The sequence below is a fragment of the Lonchura striata genome, chromosome 35 (assembly GCF_050655825.1).
Source record: "Lonchura striata isolate lonStrDom1 chromosome 35, ASM5065582v1, whole genome shotgun sequence".
NCBI classification, from domain to species: Eukaryota; Metazoa; Chordata; class Aves; order Passeriformes; family Estrildidae; genus Lonchura; species Lonchura striata.
The window spans coordinates 577,157-595,930 of NC_140737.1; the positions used below are offsets into that span (position 1 = coordinate 577,157).

The following is an 18,774-nucleotide window of genomic DNA, read 5'->3' on the forward strand; positions in this document are numbered from 1 at the left end:
CCCCCAAACCTGCCAAAAAACGTCCCAAAAAATCCCAAAACTTCCTCCAAACCTCCCCGAAACCTCCCGAAACCTCCCCGAAACTTCCCGAAACTTCCCCAAAACATCCCCAAACTCCCGAAAAGCCCCGAAATCTCCCGAAACGTCCCCAAAATATCCCCAAAACCCCAAAATCTCCCCAAATCCCCCCAAACCCTCCCCAAACCTCTCCAAAAATCCCCAAAAAATCCCAGAACCTCCTCCAAACCTCCCCGAAACCTCCCGAAACCTCCCCAAAACTTCCCGAAACTTCCCGAAAACATCCCCAAACTCCCGAAAAGCCCCGAAATCTCCCCAAAAATCCCAAAAAACCACAAAACCTCCCCCAAACCTGCCAAAAAACGTCCCAAAAAATCCCAGAACCTCCTCCAAACCTCCCCGAAACCTCCCGAAACCTCCCCGAAACTTCCCCAAAACATCCCCAAACTCCCGAAAAGCCCCGAAATCTCCCGAAACGTCCCCAAAATCCCGGGGTCTCTGTCCCCGCAGCTCAGCGGCTGCGGCAGCAGCATCCTGAAGCGCGAGACCATGCGGCCCTCGAGCCGCGTGCCGCTGATGGTGCTGTGCGAGAGCCACCGCGCCCGCATGGTCAAGCACCAGTGCTGCCCCGGCTGCGGCCACTTCTGCACCGCCGTGAGTGGGGGAAATCCCAAAAAATCCAAAATTCCCATCAAAATCAAAAAAAACCCCGTGAAAATCCGATAGAAAATGGGGAAATTGGAAAAATCCCATTAATCCCCAATCCCGCATGGTCAAGCACCAGTGCTGCCCCGGCTGCGGCCACTTCTGCACCGCCGTGAGTGGGGTCGGGGGGAAATCCCAAAAAATCCAAAATTCCCATCAAAATCAAAAAAAACCCCGTGAAAATCCGATAGAAAATGGGGAAATTGTAAAAAAAACCAGAAATCCAACAAAAACCCCAATCCCGCATGGTCAAGCACCAGTGCTGCCCCGGCTGCGGCCACTTCTGCACCGCCGTGAGTGGGGGGAAATCCCAAAAAATCCAAAATTCCCATCAAAATCCCAAAAATCCCATCAAAATCCCAAAAAACCCCGTGAAAATCCGATAGAAAATGGGGAAATTGCAAAAAAAACCATGAATCCCATTAATCCCCAATCCCGCATGGTCAAGCACCGGAGCTGCCCCGGCTGCGGCCACTTCTGCACCGCCGTGAGTGGGGGGAAATCCCAAAGTATCCAAAATTCCCATCAAAATCCCAAAAAATCCCATCAAAATCCCAAAAATCCCATCAAAATCCCAAAAAATCCCGTGAAAATCCCATAGAAAATGGGGAAATTGCAAAAAAAACCAGAAATCCAACAAAAATCCCAATCCCGCATGGGCAGGCGCCGGAGCTTTTGGGGACACTTTTAATTGTCCCCAAATCCCTTTATTGATCCATAGCCAATCTTTACGATTCTGGGGTCACTTTCTGACTATTTTATGACATTTAATGACATTTTAATGACATTTTATGACATTTTATGACATTTTATGACATTTTAATGACATTTTAATGACACTTTATGACATTTTATGACATTTTATGACATTTTAATGACATTTTAATGACACTTTATGACATTTTATGACATTTTAATGACACTTCATGACACTTTATGACATTTTAATGCCATTTTATGACGTTTTAATGACACTTTATGACACTTTATGCCATTTTAATGCCATTTTATGACGTTTCAATGACATTTTAATGACACTTTATGACATTTTATGACACTTTATGACGTTTTATGACACTTTATGACATTTTAATGCCATTTTAATGCCATTTTATGCCATTTTAATGCCATTTTAATGCCATTTTTCCCCCGTTCCCCCCAGGGCACCTTCCTGGAGTGCCACCCTGGTGCCAGTCTGACCCCAAATCCCTTTATTGATCCATAGCCAATCTTTACGATTCCGGGGTCACTTTATGACATTTTAATGACATTTTATGACATTTTATGACACTTTATGACATTTTAATGACATTTTATGACACTTTATGACATTTTATGACATTTTAATGACACCTTATGACATTTTATGACACTTTATGACATTTTAATGCCATTTTATGACATTTTAATGACATTTTATGACGTTTTAATGACATTGACATTTTAATGACATTTTAATGACGCTTTATGACATTTTATGACGTTTTAATGCCATTTTATGACGTTCTAATGACATTTTATGACATTTTAATGACATTTTATGACGTTCTAATGCCATTTTATGACGTTTTAATGCCATTTTATGACGTTTCAATGACATTTTAATGACACTTTATGACATTTTATGACATTTTAATGACATTTTATGACACTTTATGACATTTTAATGCCATTTTTTGACGTTTTAATGACATTTTATGACACTTTATGACACTTTATGACCCTTTATGCCATTTTAATGCCATTTTTCCCCCGTTCCCCCCAGGGCACCTTCCTGGAGTGCCACCCCGACGTGCGCATCGGGCACCGCTTCCACCGCGCGTGCGTCTCGCGCCTCGGGGGTCTCATTTTCTGCCCGCACTGCGGCGAGGACGCCTCGGAGGCGCAGGAGGTGACGCTGCCCCGGCCCGAGGGCGCGCCGGCGCCGCCGCCGGGCACGGCCGGGACCCCCCCCGGGCCCCCCCCGGGGCACCCCCGCGCCCGCCCCGAGCCCCCCGCGCCCAGGTGCGACGGCGAGCCCGGTCCGGGGGGAAAATTAAATTCGGGTGGAGTTTCGTGATGTTTGGGTTGTTTCGGGGTGGTTTTGGGTGCTTTTTTTGGGTTATTTTGCTGACTCTGGGTGATTTTAGGGGGGATTTTTTTGGAATTTGGCTGATATTGGGTGGGTTTTTTGGGGATTTTGGCTGATTTTGGGTGTTTTTTTTGGGGGGTTTTGGCTGATTTTGGCTCTTTTCCCCCCAGCAGTGCCCGCATGCACGGGCAGGGCGAGGGCCGGCACAGTTTTCGTTATTTTGGGTTATTTTGGGTATTTTTGGGTGATTTTTTGGGGGGATTTTGGCTGATTTTGGGTATTTTTGGGGATTTTGGCTGATTTTGGCTGGTTTTGGGTGGTTTTTTTGGGGATTTTGGCTGATTTTGGGTATTTTTGGGTGTATTTTTTGGGAATTTTGCTGATTTTTGGTGTATTTTTTGGGGATTTTGGCTGATTTTGGATTATTTCGAGTGGGTTTTTTGGGGATTTTGGCTGATTTTGGATTATTTCGAGTGGGTTTTTTGGAGATTTTGGCTGATTTTGGCTCTTTTCCCCCATCAGTGCCCACATGCGGGGGCAGGGCGAGGGCTGGGATAGTTTTCGTTATTTTGGGTATTTTTGGGTGATTTTTGGGGATTTTGGCTGATTTTGGGTATTTTTGGGTGTATTTTTTGGGAATTTTGCTGATTTCAGGTGGTTTTTTGGGGGGGTTTTGGCTGATTTTGGCTCTTTCCCCCCATCAGTGCCCACATGCGGGGGCAGGGCGAGGGCTGGGATAGTTTTCGTTATTTTGGGTATTTTTGGGTGATTTTTGGGGATTTTGGCTGATTTTGGGTATTTTTGGGTGTATTTTTTGGGAATTTTGCTGATTTTGTGTGGGTTTTTTGGGGATTTTGGCTGATTTTGGCTCTTTTTCCCCCCGGCAGTGCCCGCATGCTGGGGTAGGGCGAGGGCTGGGATAGTTTGGGTTATTTGGGGTTATTTGGGGTTATTTTGGGTATTTTTGGGTGATTTTTGGGGATTTTGGCTGATTTTGGGTATTTTTGGATGTATTTTTTGGGAATTTTGCTGATTTTGGGTGGTTTTTTTGGGGATTTTGGCTGATTTTGGCTCTTTTTCCCCCGGCAGTGCCCGCATGCACGGGCAGGGCAAGGGCCGGGATAGTTTTCGTTATTTTGGGTTATTTTGGGTATTTTTGGGTGTTTTTTTGGGGGGATTTTGGCTGATTTTGGGTATTTTTGGGGATTTTGGCTGGTTTTGGGTGGTTTTTTTGGGGATTTTGGCTGATTTTGGGTATTTTTGGGTGTATTTTTTGGGAATTTTGCTGATTTTTGGTGTATTTTTTGGGGATTTTGGCTGATTTTGGGTATTTTTGGGTGGTTTTTTTGGGGATTTTGGCTGATTTTGGATTATTTCGAGTGGTTTTTTTGGGGATTTTGGCTGATTTTGGCTCTTTTCCCCCCGGCAGTGCCCGCATGCTGGGGTAGGGCAAGGGCCGGGATAGTTTGGGTTATTTTGGGTATTTTTGGGTGGGTTTTTTGGGGATTTTGGCTGATTTTGGATTATTTTGAGTGGTTTTTTTGGGGATTTTGGCTGATTTTGGATTATTTCAGGTGGGTTTTTTGGGGATTTTGGCTGATTTTGGGTATTTTTGGGTGTATTTTTTGGGAATTTTGCTGATTTTGGGTGGTTTTTTTGGGGATTTTGGCTGATTTTGGCTCTTTTTCCCCCGGCAGTGCCCGCATGCGCGGGCAGGCGAGGGCCGGGATAGTTTGGGTTATTTTGGGTATTTTTGGATGTAATTTTTGGGGATTTTGGCTGATTTTTGGTGTATTTTTTGGGGATTTTGGCTGATTTTGGGTATTTTTGGGTGTATTTTTTGGGAATTTTGCTGATTTTGGGTGGTTTTTTGGGGATTTTGGCTGATTTTGGATTATTTCAGGTGTTTTTTTTGGGGATTTTGGCTGATTTTGGATTATTTCGAGTGGGTTTTTTGGGGATTTTGGCTGATTTTGGGTATTTTTGGTTGGTTTTTTTGGGGATTTTGGCTGATTTTGGGTATTTTTGGTTGGTTTTTTTGGGGATTTTGGCTGATTTTGGCTCTTTTTCCCCCAGCAGTGCCCGCATGCGCGGGCAGGGCGAGGGCCGGGATAGTTTGGGTTATTTTGGGTATTTTTGGATGTATTTTTTGGGGATTTTGGCTGATTTCAGGTGTTTTTTTGGGGGATTTTGGCTGATTTTGGATTATTTCGAGTGGGTTTTTTGGGGATTTTGGCTGATTTTGGATTATTTCGAGTGGGTTTTTTGGGGATTTTGGCTGATTTTGGCTCTTTTCCCCCCGGCAGTGCCCGCATGCTGGGGTAGGGCAAGGGCCGGGATAGTTTGGGTTATGTTGGGTTATTTTGGGTATTTTTGGATGATTTTTTGGGGATTTTGGCTGATTTTGGGTATTTTTGGGTGTTTTTTTGGGGATTTTGGCTGATTTTGGCTCTTTTCTCCCCGGCAGTGCCCGCATGCGCGGGCAGGGCGAGGGCCGGGATAGTTTGGGTTATTTTGGCTGATTTTGGGTATTTTTGGATGTATTTTTTGGGAATTTTGCTGATTTTGGGTGGTTTTTTTGGGGATTTTGGCTGATTTTAGGTATTTTTGGGTGTATTTTTTGGGGGGTTTTGGCTGATTTTGGCTCTTTTTCCCCCGGCAGTGCCCGCATGCGCGGGCAGGGCGAGGGCCGGGATAGTTCGGGTTATTTTGGCTGATTTTGGGTATTTTTGGATGTATTTTTTGGGGATTTTGGCTGATTTCAGGTGTTTTTTTTGGGGATTTTGGCTGATTTTGGGTGGTTTTTTTTGGGATTTTGGCTGATTTTGGATTATTTCGGGTGGGTTTTTTGGGGATTTTGGCTGATTTTGGATTATTTCGAGTGGGTTTTTTGGGGATTTTGGCTGATTTTGGATTATTTCGAGTGGGTTTTTTGGGGATTTTGGCTGATTTTGGGTATTTTTGGTTGGTTTTTTTGGGGATTTTGGCTGATTTTGGCTCTTTTTCCCCCGGCAGTGCCCGCATGCGCGGGCAGGGCGAGGGCCGTGCCCCCCGGCCGGACCCCCGGGCCGAGCCCATCGACAGCTCGGGGGGGCCGGCGCTGGCCCTGCCCTCGGGGGGGGCCCTGAGCGCCCGGGGGCTCCCCCCAGGCCCCGCCCGGGAGCACCTGGAGAAGGCGCTGCTGGGCCAGGAGGCCGAGAGGTGAGGGGAGACTCACCTGGGCACACCTGGGGGGGATAAAATATACCTGGGAGGGGTTAAAAACACACCTGGGACCCCAAAAACACACCCAAAAACTCACCTGGGGGGGATAAAATATACCTGGGACCCCAAAACACACCCAAGAACTTACCTGGGGGGGATAAAATATACCTGGGACCCCAAAAACACACCCAAGAACTCACCTGGGGGGATAAAATATACCTGGGAGGGGTTAAATCATCCCAACAACTCACCTGGGGGGCATAAAAACATACCTGGGGGGCTAAAATATACCTGGGACCCCAAAAACACACCCAAAAACTCACCTGGGGGGGATAAAATATACCTGGGACCCCAAAAACACACCCAAAAACTCACCTGGGGGGGTTAAATCATCCCAAAAACGCACCTGGGGGGGTTAAAAACACCCTAAAATGCCCTGGGGCTCCCTAAAATATCCCCCAGTCCCTCCCAGTCCCTCCCAGTTCCCCCCCAGTTCCCTCCCAGTCCCTCCCAGTTCCCCCCAGTCACTCCCAGTCCCCCCCAGTCCCCTCCCAGTTCCTCCCAATCCCCTCCCAGTCCCTCCCAGTCTCCCCCAATCCACTCCCAGTCCCTCCCAGTCCCCCCCAGTCCCCTCCCAGTCCCTCCCAGTTCCCCCCAGTCCCCTCCCAGTCCCTCCCAGTTCCCCCCAGTCCCTCCCAGTCCCCTCCCAGTCCCCCCCAGTCCCTCCCAGTCCCCCCCAGTCCCCTCCCAGTCCCTCCCAGTTCCCCCCAGTCCCTCCCAGTCCCTCCCAGTCCCCCCCAGTCCCCTCCCAGTTCCCTCCCAGTCCCTCCCAGTTCCCCCCAGTCCCTCCCAGTCCCTCCCAGTTCCCCCCAGTCACTCCCAGTTCCCCCAGGAGGAAGAAGCTTCGATTCCATCCCCGGCAGCTTTACCTGAGCGTCAAACAGGGGGAGCTGGGCAGGGTCATCCTGATGCTGTGTGAGTCTGGGACCCCAAAAATCCCAAAATTTGGGGGGGATTTGGGGTCACCCTGATGCTGTGTGAGTCTGGGACCCCAAAAATCCCAAAATTTGGGGGGATTTGGGGTCATCCTGATGCTGCGTGAGTCTGGGACCCCAAAAATCCCAAAATTTGGGGGGATTTGGGGTCACCCTGATGCTGTGTGAGTCTGGGACCCCAAAAATCCCAAAATTTGGGGGGATTTGGGGTCATCCTGATGCTGTGTGAGTCTGGGACCCCAAAAATCCCAAAATTTGGGGGGATTTGGGGTCATCCTGATGCTGCGTGAGTCTGGGACCCCGAAAAACTCCACAAATCTGGAAAAATCCCAAAAATCCCATGGGAAATCCCAAAATTAGGGGGGGATTTGAGGTCACCCTGGTGCTGCGTGAGTCTGGGACCCCAAAAATCCCAAAATTTGGGGGGACCCCAAAAATCCCAGAGCGCCTGGGGGAATTTGGGGGTGGTTTGGGAGATCCTGGGGGGATTTGGGGGGTCCTGGGGAGGATTTTTAGGGGGTCCTGATCCCATTTTGGTGTCCTTGATGCATTTTTGGGGTCTCTTTTCCCAATTCTGCTGTTTCTCACCCCAATTTCGGCTCCTTTCCCCCAGTGGACAACCTGGACCCGAATTTCCAGAGCGACGCCCAGAGCAAGCGCTCGGCGCTGCACGCGGCGGCGCAGAAGGGACACCTGGAGATCTGCCACCTGCTGCTCCAGGTGAGACCAGTGACACCAGTGACACACCAGTAACACCAGTGACACCCCAGTGACACCCCAGTACATCCCAGTACACCCCAGTACATCCCAGTACGGGTCTGCGCTCGGCGCTGCACGCGGCGGCGCAGAAGGGACACCTGGAGATCTGCCACCTGCTGCTCCAGGTGAGCTCCCAGTACAGACCAGTAACACCAGTGACACCCCAGTGACACCCCAGTACATCCCAGTCACACACCAGTACATCCCAGTACATCCCAGTACGGATCTGCGCTCGGCGCTGCACGCGGCGGCGCAGAAGGGACACCTGGAGATCTGCCACCTGCTGCTCCAGGTGAGACCAGTAACACCAGTGACACACCAGTGACACACCAGTACATCCCAGTACATCCCAGTACATCCCAGTACATCCCAGTACATCCCAGTACAGATCTGCGCTCGGCGCTGCACGCGGCGGCACAGAAGGGACACCTGGAGATCTGCCACCTGCTGCTCCAGGTGAGCTCCCAGTACAGACCAGTAACACCAGTGACACCCCAGTGACACCCCAGTCACACACCAGTCACACACCAGTACATCCCAGTACATCCCAGTACATCCCAGTACGGGTCTGCGCTCGGCGCTGCACGCAGCGGCGCAGAAGGGACACCTGGAGATCTGCCACCTGCTGCTCCAGGTGAGCTCCCAGTACAGACCAGTAACACCAGTGACACCCCAGTGACACCCCAGTGACACCCCAGTACATCCCAGTCACACACCAGTACATCCCAGTACATCCCAGTACATCCCAGTACGGGTCTGCGCTCGGCGCTGCACGCGGTGGCGCAGAAGGGACACCTGGAGATCTGCCACCTGCTGCTCCAGGTGAGACACCAGTACAGACCAGTAACACCAGTGACACCCCAGTCACACCCCAGTACATCCCAGTACATCCCAGTCACACACCAGTACATCCCAGTACATCCCAGTAACATCCCAGTGCCATCCCAGTACACACCAGTAACACACCAGTGGTACCAATAATATCCCAGCGCCATCCCAGCGGTCACTCAGGGGTCCGTGGTCACTCAGTGGTCACTCAGTGGTCACTCAGGGGTCAGTGGTCACTCAGGGTCACTCAGTGGTCAGTGGTCACTCAGTGGTCACTCCGCAGGCCGGAGCCAACATCAACACTGTGGACAAGCAGCGCCGGGGATGGGTGGGTCAGTGCTGGTCAGGGATGGTCAGTGGTCACTCAGGGGTCACTCAGTGGTCACTCAGGGGTCACTCAGGGGTCACTCAGTGGTCACTCAGTGGTCAGTGGTCATTCAGTGGTCAGTGGTCACTCAGGGGTCACTCCACAGGCCGGAGCCAACATCAACACTGTGGACAAGCAGTGCCGGGGATGGGTGGGTCAGGGGTGGTCAGGGATGGTCAGTGGTCACTCAGGGGTCACTCAGTGGTCAGTGGTCATTCAGTGGTCAGTGGTCACTCAGGGGTCACTCCACAGGCCGGAGCCAACATCAACACTGTGGACAAGCAGTGCCGGGGATGGGTGGGTCAGGGGTGGTCAGGGATGGTCAGTGGTCACTCAGTGGTCACTCAGGGTCACTCAGTGGTCACTCAGGGGTCACTCAGTGGTCACTCAGTGGTCACTCGGCGGTCACTCCACAGGCCGGAGCCAACATCAACACTGTGGACAAGCAGCGCCGGGGATGGGTGGGTCAGGGGTGGTCAGGGATGGTCAGTGGTCACTCAGGGGTCACTCAGGGTCACTCAGTGGTCACTCAGGGTCACTCAGTGGTCACTCAGGGTCACTCAGGGGTCACTCAGTGGTCAGTGGTCACTCAGTGGTCACTCCGCAGGCCGGAGCCAACATCAACGCCGTGGACAAGCAGCGCCGGACGCCGCTGATGGAGGCCGTGGCCAATGACCAGCTGGACACGGCGCGGTACCTGCTGCAGAGAGGGGGGTGCGCCTACAGCCAGGTGAGGGACACACCTGTGTGACGTCATCACGCACCTGTGACGTCACGCACACCTGTGTGACGTCATCGCACACCTGTGTGATGTCATCATGCACCTGTGTGACGTCATCACGCACCTGTGACATCACACACACACGTGTGACATCATTGCACACCTGTGTGATGTCATTGAACACACCTGTGTGATGTCATCGCACACCTGTGTGACATCATTAAACACACCTGTGTGACGTAATCACACACCTGTGTGACGTAATCACACACCTGTGTGACGTCATCACGCACCTGTGTGACGTCATCATGCACCTGTGTGACGTCATCACACACCTGTGACATCACACACACCTGCGTGATGTCATCGCACACCTGTGTGACGTCATTAAACACACCTGTGTGACATCGTCACGCACCTGTGTGATGTCATCACACACCTGTGTGACGTAATCACACACCTGTGTGATGTCATCGCCCACCTGTGTGACGTCATTAAACACACCTGCGTGATGTCATCACACACCTGTGTGACGTAATCACACACCTGTGACATCACCCACACCTGTGACATCACGCACACCTGCGTGATGTCATCACCCACACGTGTGACTTCATTAAACACACCTGTGTGACGTCATCGCTCACCTGTGTGACGTCATTGAACACACCTGTGTGACGTCACCGCCCACCTGTGTGACGTCACAGGAGGAGGACGGCTCCACCTGCCTGCACCACGCGGCCAAGAACGGCAACCTGGAGATGGTGGAGCTGCTGCTGAGCACCGGCCAGGTGGACGTCAACGCCCAGGTGAGCCCGCGGGCAGCTGGGCAGCGTGTCCGGAGTGTCCTGGGGGCGGTCAGTGTGTCCTGGGGATGGTCAGTGTGTCCTGAGTGTCCTGGGAGCGGTCAGTGTGTCCTGGGGATGGTCAGTGTGTCCTGGGAGTGGTCAGTGTGTCCTGGGAGCGGTCAGTGTGTCCTGGGGATGGTCAGTGTGTCCTGGGAGTGGTCAGTGTGTCCTGAGTTTGTCCTGAGTGTCCTGGGGATGGTCAGTGTGTCCTGAGAGTCCTGGGAGTGGTCAGTGTGTCCTGGGAGTGGTCAGTGTGTCCTGAGAGCGGTCAGTGTGTCCTGAGAGTCCTGGGGATGGTCAGTGTGTCCTGGGAGTGGTCAGTGTGTCCTGGGAGTGGTCAGTGTGTCCTGAGAGTCCTGGGGATGGTCAGTGTGTCCTGGGTGTGGTCAGTGTGTCCTGAGAGCAGTCAGTGTGTCCTGAGTGTCCTGGGAGTGGTCAGTGTGTCCTGAGAGCGGTCAGTGTGTCCTGGGGATGGTCAGTGTGTCCTGAGAGTCCTGGGGATGGTCAGTGTGTCCTGAGGTTGTCCTGAGTGTCCTGGGAGTGGTCAGTGTGTCCTGAGTGTCCTGGGAGTGGTCAGTGTGTCCTGGGAGCGGTCAGTGTGTCCTGAGTGTCCTGAGAGCGGTCAGTGTGTCCTGGGGGTGGTCAGTGTGTTCTGAGTTTGTCCTGAGTGTCCTGGCTGTGTCCTGGTAGTGGTCAGTTGGTCAGGGGTGGTCAGTGGGATGACCAGGGGCTGGTCAGTGGTCAGTGACCCCTGAGTGACCCTGAGTGACCCCCAGGACAGCGGCGGCTGGACGCCGATCATTGGGCTGGTGTGGGGTGGTCAGTGGGTCACGGGTGGTCAGTGGGATGACCAGGGGCTGGTCAGTGGTCAGTGACCCCTGAGTGACCCCTGAGTGACCCTGAGTGACCCCTGAGTGACCCTGAGTGACCCTGAGTGACCCCCAGGACAGCGGCGGCTGGACGCCGATCATCTGGGCGGCCGAGCACAAACACATCGAGGTCATCCGGCGGCTGCTGACCCGCGGGGCCGACGTCACGCTGACCGACAACGTGAGCACCTGGGCGCACCTGGGCACAGCTGGGCACACCTGGGCACACCTGGGCACACCTGGGATACACACCTGGGATACACACCTGGGCACAGCTGGGCACACCTGGGCATACCTGGGCACAGCTGGGCACACCTGGGCACAGCTGGGCACACCTGGGAGCACCTGGGATACACACCTGGGCACAGCTGGGCACACCTGGGATACACACCTGGGCACAGCTGGGCACACCTGGGCACAGCTGGGAGCACCTGGGCACACCTGGGCACAGCTGGGCACACCTGGGAGCACCTGGGCACAGCTGGGCACACCTGGGCACAGCTGGGCACACCTGGGCACAGCTGGGCACACCTGGGATACACACCTGGGCAGAGCTGGGGACAGCTGGGGACAGCTGGGAGCACCTGGGCACACCTGGGCACACCTGGGAGCACCTGGGAGCACCTGGGCACACCTGGGGACAGCTGGGGACAGCTGGGAGCACCTGGGCGCACCTGGGCACACCTGGGCACACCTGGGCACACCTGGGATACACACCTGGGCACACCTGGGATACACACCTGGGCACAGCTGGGCACAGCTGGGCACACCTGGGATACACACCTGGGCACAGCTGGGCACAGCTGGGCACAGCTGGGATACACACCTGGGCACAGCTGGGCACACCTGGGGACAGCTGGGAGCACCTGGGCACACCTGGGAGCACCTGGGGAGACGTCTGCCTGCACTGGGTGCCCTGAGGTGGTCAGTGGGTGGGTTTGACTGGTCAGTGATGGTCACTGATGGTCACTGATGGTCAGCAATGGTCAGTGATGGTCACTGATGGTCAGTGATGGTCAGCAATGGTCACTGATGGTCACTGATGGTCAGTGATGGTCAGCTGGTCACTCCCCAGGAGGAGAACATCTGCCTGCACTGGGCGATCAGGGGCTGGGTGTGGCTGGTCAGGGCTGGTCAGTGATGGTCAGTGCTGGTCAGTGATGGTCAGTGATGGTCAGTGATGGTCAGCTGGTCACTCCCCAGGAGGAGAACATCTGCCTGCACTGGGTGGTCAGGGGCTGGTCAGTGGCTGGGTGTGGCCAGTCAGTGATGGTCAGTGCTGGTCAGTGATGGTCAGTGATGGTCAGTTGGTCACTCCCCAGGAGGAGAACATCTGCCTGCACTGGGTGGTCAGGGGCTGGTCAGGGCTGGTCGGTGGGTGGTCAGTGATGGTCAGGGCTGGTCAGTGATGGCCAGCAGTGGTCAATGCTGGTCAGTGATGGCCAGCAGTGGTCAGTGATGGTCAGTGATGGCCAGCAGTGGTCAGTGATGGTCAGTGATGGTCAGTTGGTCACTCCCCAGGAGGAGAACATCTGCCTGCACTGGGCGTCGTTCACGGGCAGCGCCGAGATCGCCGAGGTGCTGCTGAACGCGCAGTGCGACCTGCACGCCGTCAACTTCCACGGGGACACGCCGCTGCACATCGCCGCCAGGGAGAGCTACCATGATTGTGTCAGGTAATTGGGTCTGGGGGCTTCGGGGGGCCTGGGGGGGTCACAGGGGTCACAGAGCCTGGGGGGTCACAGGGACATGGGGACACGGGGACACCCCTTCCACGGGGACACGCCGCTGCACATCGCCGCCAGGGAGAGCTACCATGATTGTGTCAGGTAATTGGGTCTGGGGGCTTCGGGGGGCCTGGGGGGGTCACAGGGGTCACAGAGCCTGGGGGGTCACAGGGACATGGGGACACGGGGACACCCCTTCCACGGGGACACGCCGCTGCACATCGCCGCCAGGGAGAGCTACCATGATTGTGTCAGGTAATTGGGTCTGGGGGCTTCGGGGGGTCTGGGGGGGTCACAGGGGTCTGGGGGGGTCACAGGGACATGGGGACACGGGGACACCCCTTCCACGGGGACACGCCGCTGCACATCATCACCATGACTGTGTGAGGTCAGGGAATTGGGTCTGGGGGCTTCGGGGGGTCTGGGGGCGTCACAGGGGTCTGGGGGGGTCAGGGCAGTCAGGGGTCACAGGGACATGGGGACACAGGGACGTCCTTTCCATGGGGACACGCCGCTGCACATCACTGCCATGACTGTGTGAGGTCAGGGAATTGGGTCTGGGGGCTTCAGGGGGTCTGGGGGGTCTGGGGACACAGTGACACAGGGACGTGTCTGTGTGAGGTCAAGGGAAATGGGTCTGGGGGTTTCAGGGGTTCTGGGGGGTCTGGGGACACAGGGACATGACTATGTGAGGTCAGGGAATTGGGTCTGGGGGCTTCGGGGGGGTCTGGGGACACAGTGACACAGGGACGTGTCTGTGTGAGGTCAAGGGAATTGGGTCTGGGGGCTTCAGGGGGGTCTGGGGACACAGTGACACAGGGACGTGTCTGTGTGAGGTCAGGGAATTGGGTCTGGGGGCTTCGGGGGGGTCTGGGGACACAGTGACACAGGGACGTGTCTGTGTGAGGTCAGGGAATTGGGTCTGGGGGTTTCAGGGGGTCAGGGGGGTCTGGGGACACAGTGACACAGGGACGTGTCTGTGTGAGGTCAGGGAATTGGGTCTGGGGGTTTCAGGGGGTCAGGGGGGTCTGGGGACACAGTGACACAGGGACGTGTCTGTGTGAGGTCAGGGAAATGGGTCTGGGGGCTTCGGGGGGCCCCAGGGGCGTCCCTGGAATTGGGGAGGGGTCTCTGAGGCCCCCCCAAATCCCCCTCCCCAATTTGGGCTCCCTGAAGGCCTCCCCGGGAGATTCCACTCACAGACTGTGGGGGTACCCCCGGAAATTGGGGGTGGATTTGGGGGGTCCCGGGCGCTTCCCCCCAATTTGGGGAGGGGTCTTAAAATCGGGAAGGGGTCCCAGAATTTGGGGAGAGGTCTCAGGACTTGGGGAGGGGTCTCAGAAATTGGGGAGGGGTCTCAGGTGGTCCCTGACCCCCTCCTCAATTTGGGCTCCCTGAGGAAGATTCCACTCACAGACTGTGGGGGTGCCCCCGGAATTGCGGGTGGATTTGGGGGGTCCCGGGGGGTTCCCCCCAATTTGGGGAGGGGTCTTAAAATTGGGGAGGGGTCTCAGAAATCGGGAAGGGGTCTGAAGTGGTCCCTGACCCCCTCCCCAATTTGGGCTCCCTGAGGAAGATTCCACTCACAGACTGTGGGGGTGCCCCCGGAATTGGGGGTGGATTTGGGGGGTCCTGGGGGTTCCCCCCAATTTGGGGAGGGGTCTTAAAATTGGGGAGGGGTCTTAAAATTGGGGAGGGGTCTCAGAAATCGGGAAGGGGTCTGAAGTGGTCCCTGACCCCCTCCCCAATTTGGGCTCCCTGAGGAAGATTCCACTCACAGACTGTGGGGGTGCCCCCGGAATTGGGGGTGGATTTGGGGGGTCCCGGGGGGTTCCCCCCAATTTGGGGAGGGGTCTTAAAATCGGGAAGGGGTCCCAGAATTTGGGGAGGGGTCTCGGGACTTGGGGAGGGGTCCCAGGTGGTCCCTGACCCCCTCCCCAATTTGGGCTCCCTGAGGAAGATTCCACTCACAGACTGTGGGGGTACCCCTGGAAATTGGGGTGGATTTGGGGGGTCCCGGGGGTTCCCCCCAATTTGGGGAGGGGTCTTAAAATCGGGAAGGGGTCCCAGAATTTGGGGAGGGGTCCCAGAATTTGGGGAGGGGTCTCAGGTGGTCCCTGACCCCCTCCCCAATTTGGGCTCCCTGAGGGAGATTCCACTCACAGACTGTGGGGGTACCCCTGGAAATTGGGGTGGATTTGGGGGGTCCCGGGGGCTTCCCCCCAATTTGGGGAGGGGTCTTAAAATTGGGGAGGGGTCCCAGAATTTGGGGAGGGGTCTCAGGTGGTCCCTGACCCCCTCCCCAATTTGGGCTCCCTGAGGAAGATTCCACTCACAGACTGTGGGGGTGCCCCTGGAAATTGGGGGTGGATTTGGGGGGTCCCTGGGGGTTCCCCCGAATTTGGGGAGGGGTCTCAGAAATCGGGAAGGGGTCCCAGAATTTGGGGAGGCGTCTCAGAAATCGGGGAGGGGTCCCAGGTGGTCCCTGACCCCCTCCCCAATTTGGGCTCCCTGAGGGAGATTCCACTCACAGACTGTGGGGGTACCCCTGGAAATTGGGGGTGGATTTGGGGGGTCCCGGGGGTTCCCCCCAATTTGGGGAGGGGTCTTAAAATCGGGAAGGGGTCCCAGAATTTGGGGAGGGGTCTCAGAAATTGGGGAGGCGTCTCAGAAATTGGGGAGGGGTCTCAGGTGGTCCCTGACCCCCTCCCCAATTTGGGCTCCCTGAGGGAGATTCCACTCACAGACTGTGGGGGTACCCCTGGAATTGGGGTGGATTTGGGGGGTCCGGGGGGTTCCCCCCAATTTGGGGAGGGGTCCCTGAGGCGGCACCGCCCCCCAGCCTGTTCCTGTCGCGCGGCGCCGACCCCGAGGTGCGGAACAAGGAGGGCGACTCCCCCCTGGACCTGAGCCCGGAGCGCTCCGAGGTCTGGGTGGCGCTGCAGCTCAACAGGAAACTGAGGCAGGGCGCGGCGGGCAGGGCGCTGCGCACCGAGCGCATCGTCAGCAGGTACGGGGCCATTTCGGGGCATTTTGGGCAATTTTGGGCGTTTGGGATTTTTGGGGATTTTATCCTGATTTTTTTCTGATTTTTGGGATTTTTTTCCCATTTTTTTCCCAGTTTTTTTCGGATTTTTTGATGATTTTTTCGTATTTTTTGGGGGATTTTTGGGGATTTTTTTCACTTTTTTTTTTCAGATTTTTTTTCCTTATTTTTTTCTGACTTTTGGGATTTTTTTGCCATTTTTTTCCCAATTTTTTCGGATTTTTGGATTATTTTTTCGGACTTTTTGGGGAAGTTTTTGCGTTTTTTCCCAATTTTTTTTCTGATTTTTTGGGGTATTTTTGGGGATTTTTTTCAATTTTTTTTTTCAGATTTTTCCCTTATTTTTTTCTGATTTTTGGGATTTCTTTTTCCCATTCTTTTTCCCAATTTTTTTCGGATTTTTGGGGTTTTTTTTGATGATTTTTTCGGATTTTTTGGGGCAGTTTTTGTGATGTTTCCCAATTTTTTTTTTTTTGATTTTTTGGGTATTTGTTGGGATTTTTTTCAAATTTTTTTTCAGATTTTTTTCCTTATTTTTTTCTGATTTTTGGGAATTTTTTTCTCATTTTTTTCCTGATTTTTGGGGTATTTTTTGGGATTTTTTTCAAATTTTTTTTCAGATTTTTTTCCTTATTTTTTTCTGATTTTTGGGATTTTTTTTCTCATTTTTTCCCTGATTTTTGGGGCATTTTTTGGGAGTTTTCTGGTTTTATTGTTGAATTCTTGGTGATTTTTGGGGCGTTTTTGGGGCATTTTTGGGTCACAAACTGAGGCAGGGCGCGGCGGGCAGGGCGCTGCGCACCGAGCGCATCGTCAGCAGGTAAAGGGGGATTTTGGGGAATTTTGGGGAATTTTGGGCAATTTTGGGCGTTTGGGATTTTTGGGGAATTTTTTCGGATTTTTGGGAATTTTTTCCCATTTTTTTCCCATTTTTTTCCTGATTTTTGGGGTATTTTTTGGGATTTTTTTCAAATTTTTTTTCAGATTTTTTTCCTTATTTTTTTCTGATTTTTAGGATTTTTTTTCTCATTTTTTTCCTGATTTTTGGGGCATTTTTGGGGATTTTTTCTGATTTTATTTTTGAATTCTTGGTGATTTTTGGGGCGTTTTTGGGGAATGTTTGGGTCACAAACTGAGGCAGGGCGCGGCGGGCAGGGCGCTGCGCACCGAGCGCATCGTCAGCAGGTACGGGGCCATTTCGGGGGATTTTGGGCAATTTTGGGGGTTTGGGATTTTTGGGGATTTTATCCTGATTTTTTTCTGATTTTTGGGATTTTTTTCCCATTTTTTTCCCAGTTTTTTTCGGATTTTTTGATGATTTTTTCGTATTTTTTGGGGGATTTTTGGGGATTTTTTTCACTTTTTTTTTTCAGATTTTTTTTCCTTATTTTTTTCTGACTTTTGGGATTTTTTTGCCATTTTTTTCCCAATTTTTTTCGGATTTTTGGATTATTTTCTCGGACTTTTTGGGGAAGTTTTTGCGTTTTTTCCCAATTTTTTTTCTGATTTTTTGGGGTATTTTTGGGGATTTTTTTCAATTTTTTTTTTTTCAGATTTTTCCCTTATTTTTTTCTGATTTTTGGGATTTCTTTTTCCCATTCTTTTTCCCAATTTTTTTCGGATTTTTGGGGTTTTTTTTGATGATTTTTTCGGATTTTTTGGGGCAGTTTTTGTGATGTTTCCCAATTTTTTTTTTTTATTTTTTGGGTATTTGTTGGGATTTTTTTCAATTTTTTTTTCAGATTTTTTTCCTTATTTTTTTCTGATTTTTGGGAATTTTTTTCCCATTTTTTTCCTGATTTTTGGGGTATTTTTTGCGATTTTTTCACTTTTTTTCTCAGATATTTTCCGTATTTTTTTCTGATTTTTGGGAATTTTTTTCTCATTTTTTTCCTGATTTTTGGGGTATTTTTGGGGATTTTTTCTGATTTTATTTTTGAATTCTTGGTGATTTTTGAGGCGTTTTTGGGGCATTTTTGGGTCACAAACTGAGGCAGGGCGCGGCGGGCAGGGCGCTGCGCACCGAGCGCATCGTCAGCAGGTAAAGGGGGATTTTGGGGGATTTTGGGCAATTTTGGGCGTTTAGGATTTTTGGGGATTTTATCCTGATTTTTTTCTGATTTTTGGGATTTTTTTACCAATATTTTTTGGATTTCTTGGTATTTTTTAATGATTTTTTTTTTCGGATTTTTTTGTGATATTTTTTGCTTTTTTTTCCACTTTTTTTCAGATTTTTTTCCTTATTTTTTCTGATTTTTTGGGATTTTTTTGTGTGTGTGTGATTTTTTTTTTCTGATTTTTTGGGTTATTTTTCTGAGATTTTTTTTTCCAATATTTCTCTGATTTTTTCCAGATTTTTTTCTGATTTTTAAAATTTTTTTCCGATTTGTTTTTCCTGATTTTTTTTCTGATTTTTTTGGCATTTTTTTCTGATTTTTTGCGGGGGAATTTCTTTATTTCAGGCTGGGTTCTTCTGGGAATTTCTGGCCGTATTTTTGTGGGAATCTCAGAGTTTCAGGCCAGATTTTTTTTTAATTTCTGCATTTCTGGCCGGATTTTTTGGGGGAATTTTGGCATTTCTGGTCGGATTTTTCTTAGGATTTTTGGCTGGATTTT

The 18,774-nt window shown here is 52.0% G+C and overlaps 1 protein-coding gene across 1 annotated transcript in view; it reads left to right on the top strand.

Moving 5' to 3' along the window:
* EHMT2 (euchromatic histone lysine methyltransferase 2) overlaps nt 1–18,774 on the top strand; it is a 39,211-nt gene that overhangs the window by 12,356 nt on the left and 8,081 nt on the right. Inside the window, exons 12-21 of the mRNA XM_085564915.1 lie at nt 529–672; nt 2,489–2,727; nt 5,810–5,995; nt 6,891–6,973; nt 7,607–7,713; nt 9,555–9,677; nt 10,376–10,477; nt 11,462–11,566; nt 12,907–13,061; nt 15,955–16,122. Coding sequence (XP_085421041.1) covers nt 529–672; nt 2,489–2,727; nt 5,810–5,995; nt 6,891–6,973; nt 7,607–7,713; nt 9,555–9,677; nt 10,376–10,477; nt 11,462–11,566; nt 12,907–13,061; nt 15,955–16,122 — 1,412 coding nt within the window. The remainder of the gene's footprint in view (nt 1–528; nt 673–2,488; nt 2,728–5,809; nt 5,996–6,890; nt 6,974–7,606; nt 7,714–9,554; nt 9,678–10,375; nt 10,478–11,461; nt 11,567–12,906; nt 13,062–15,954; nt 16,123–18,774) is intronic.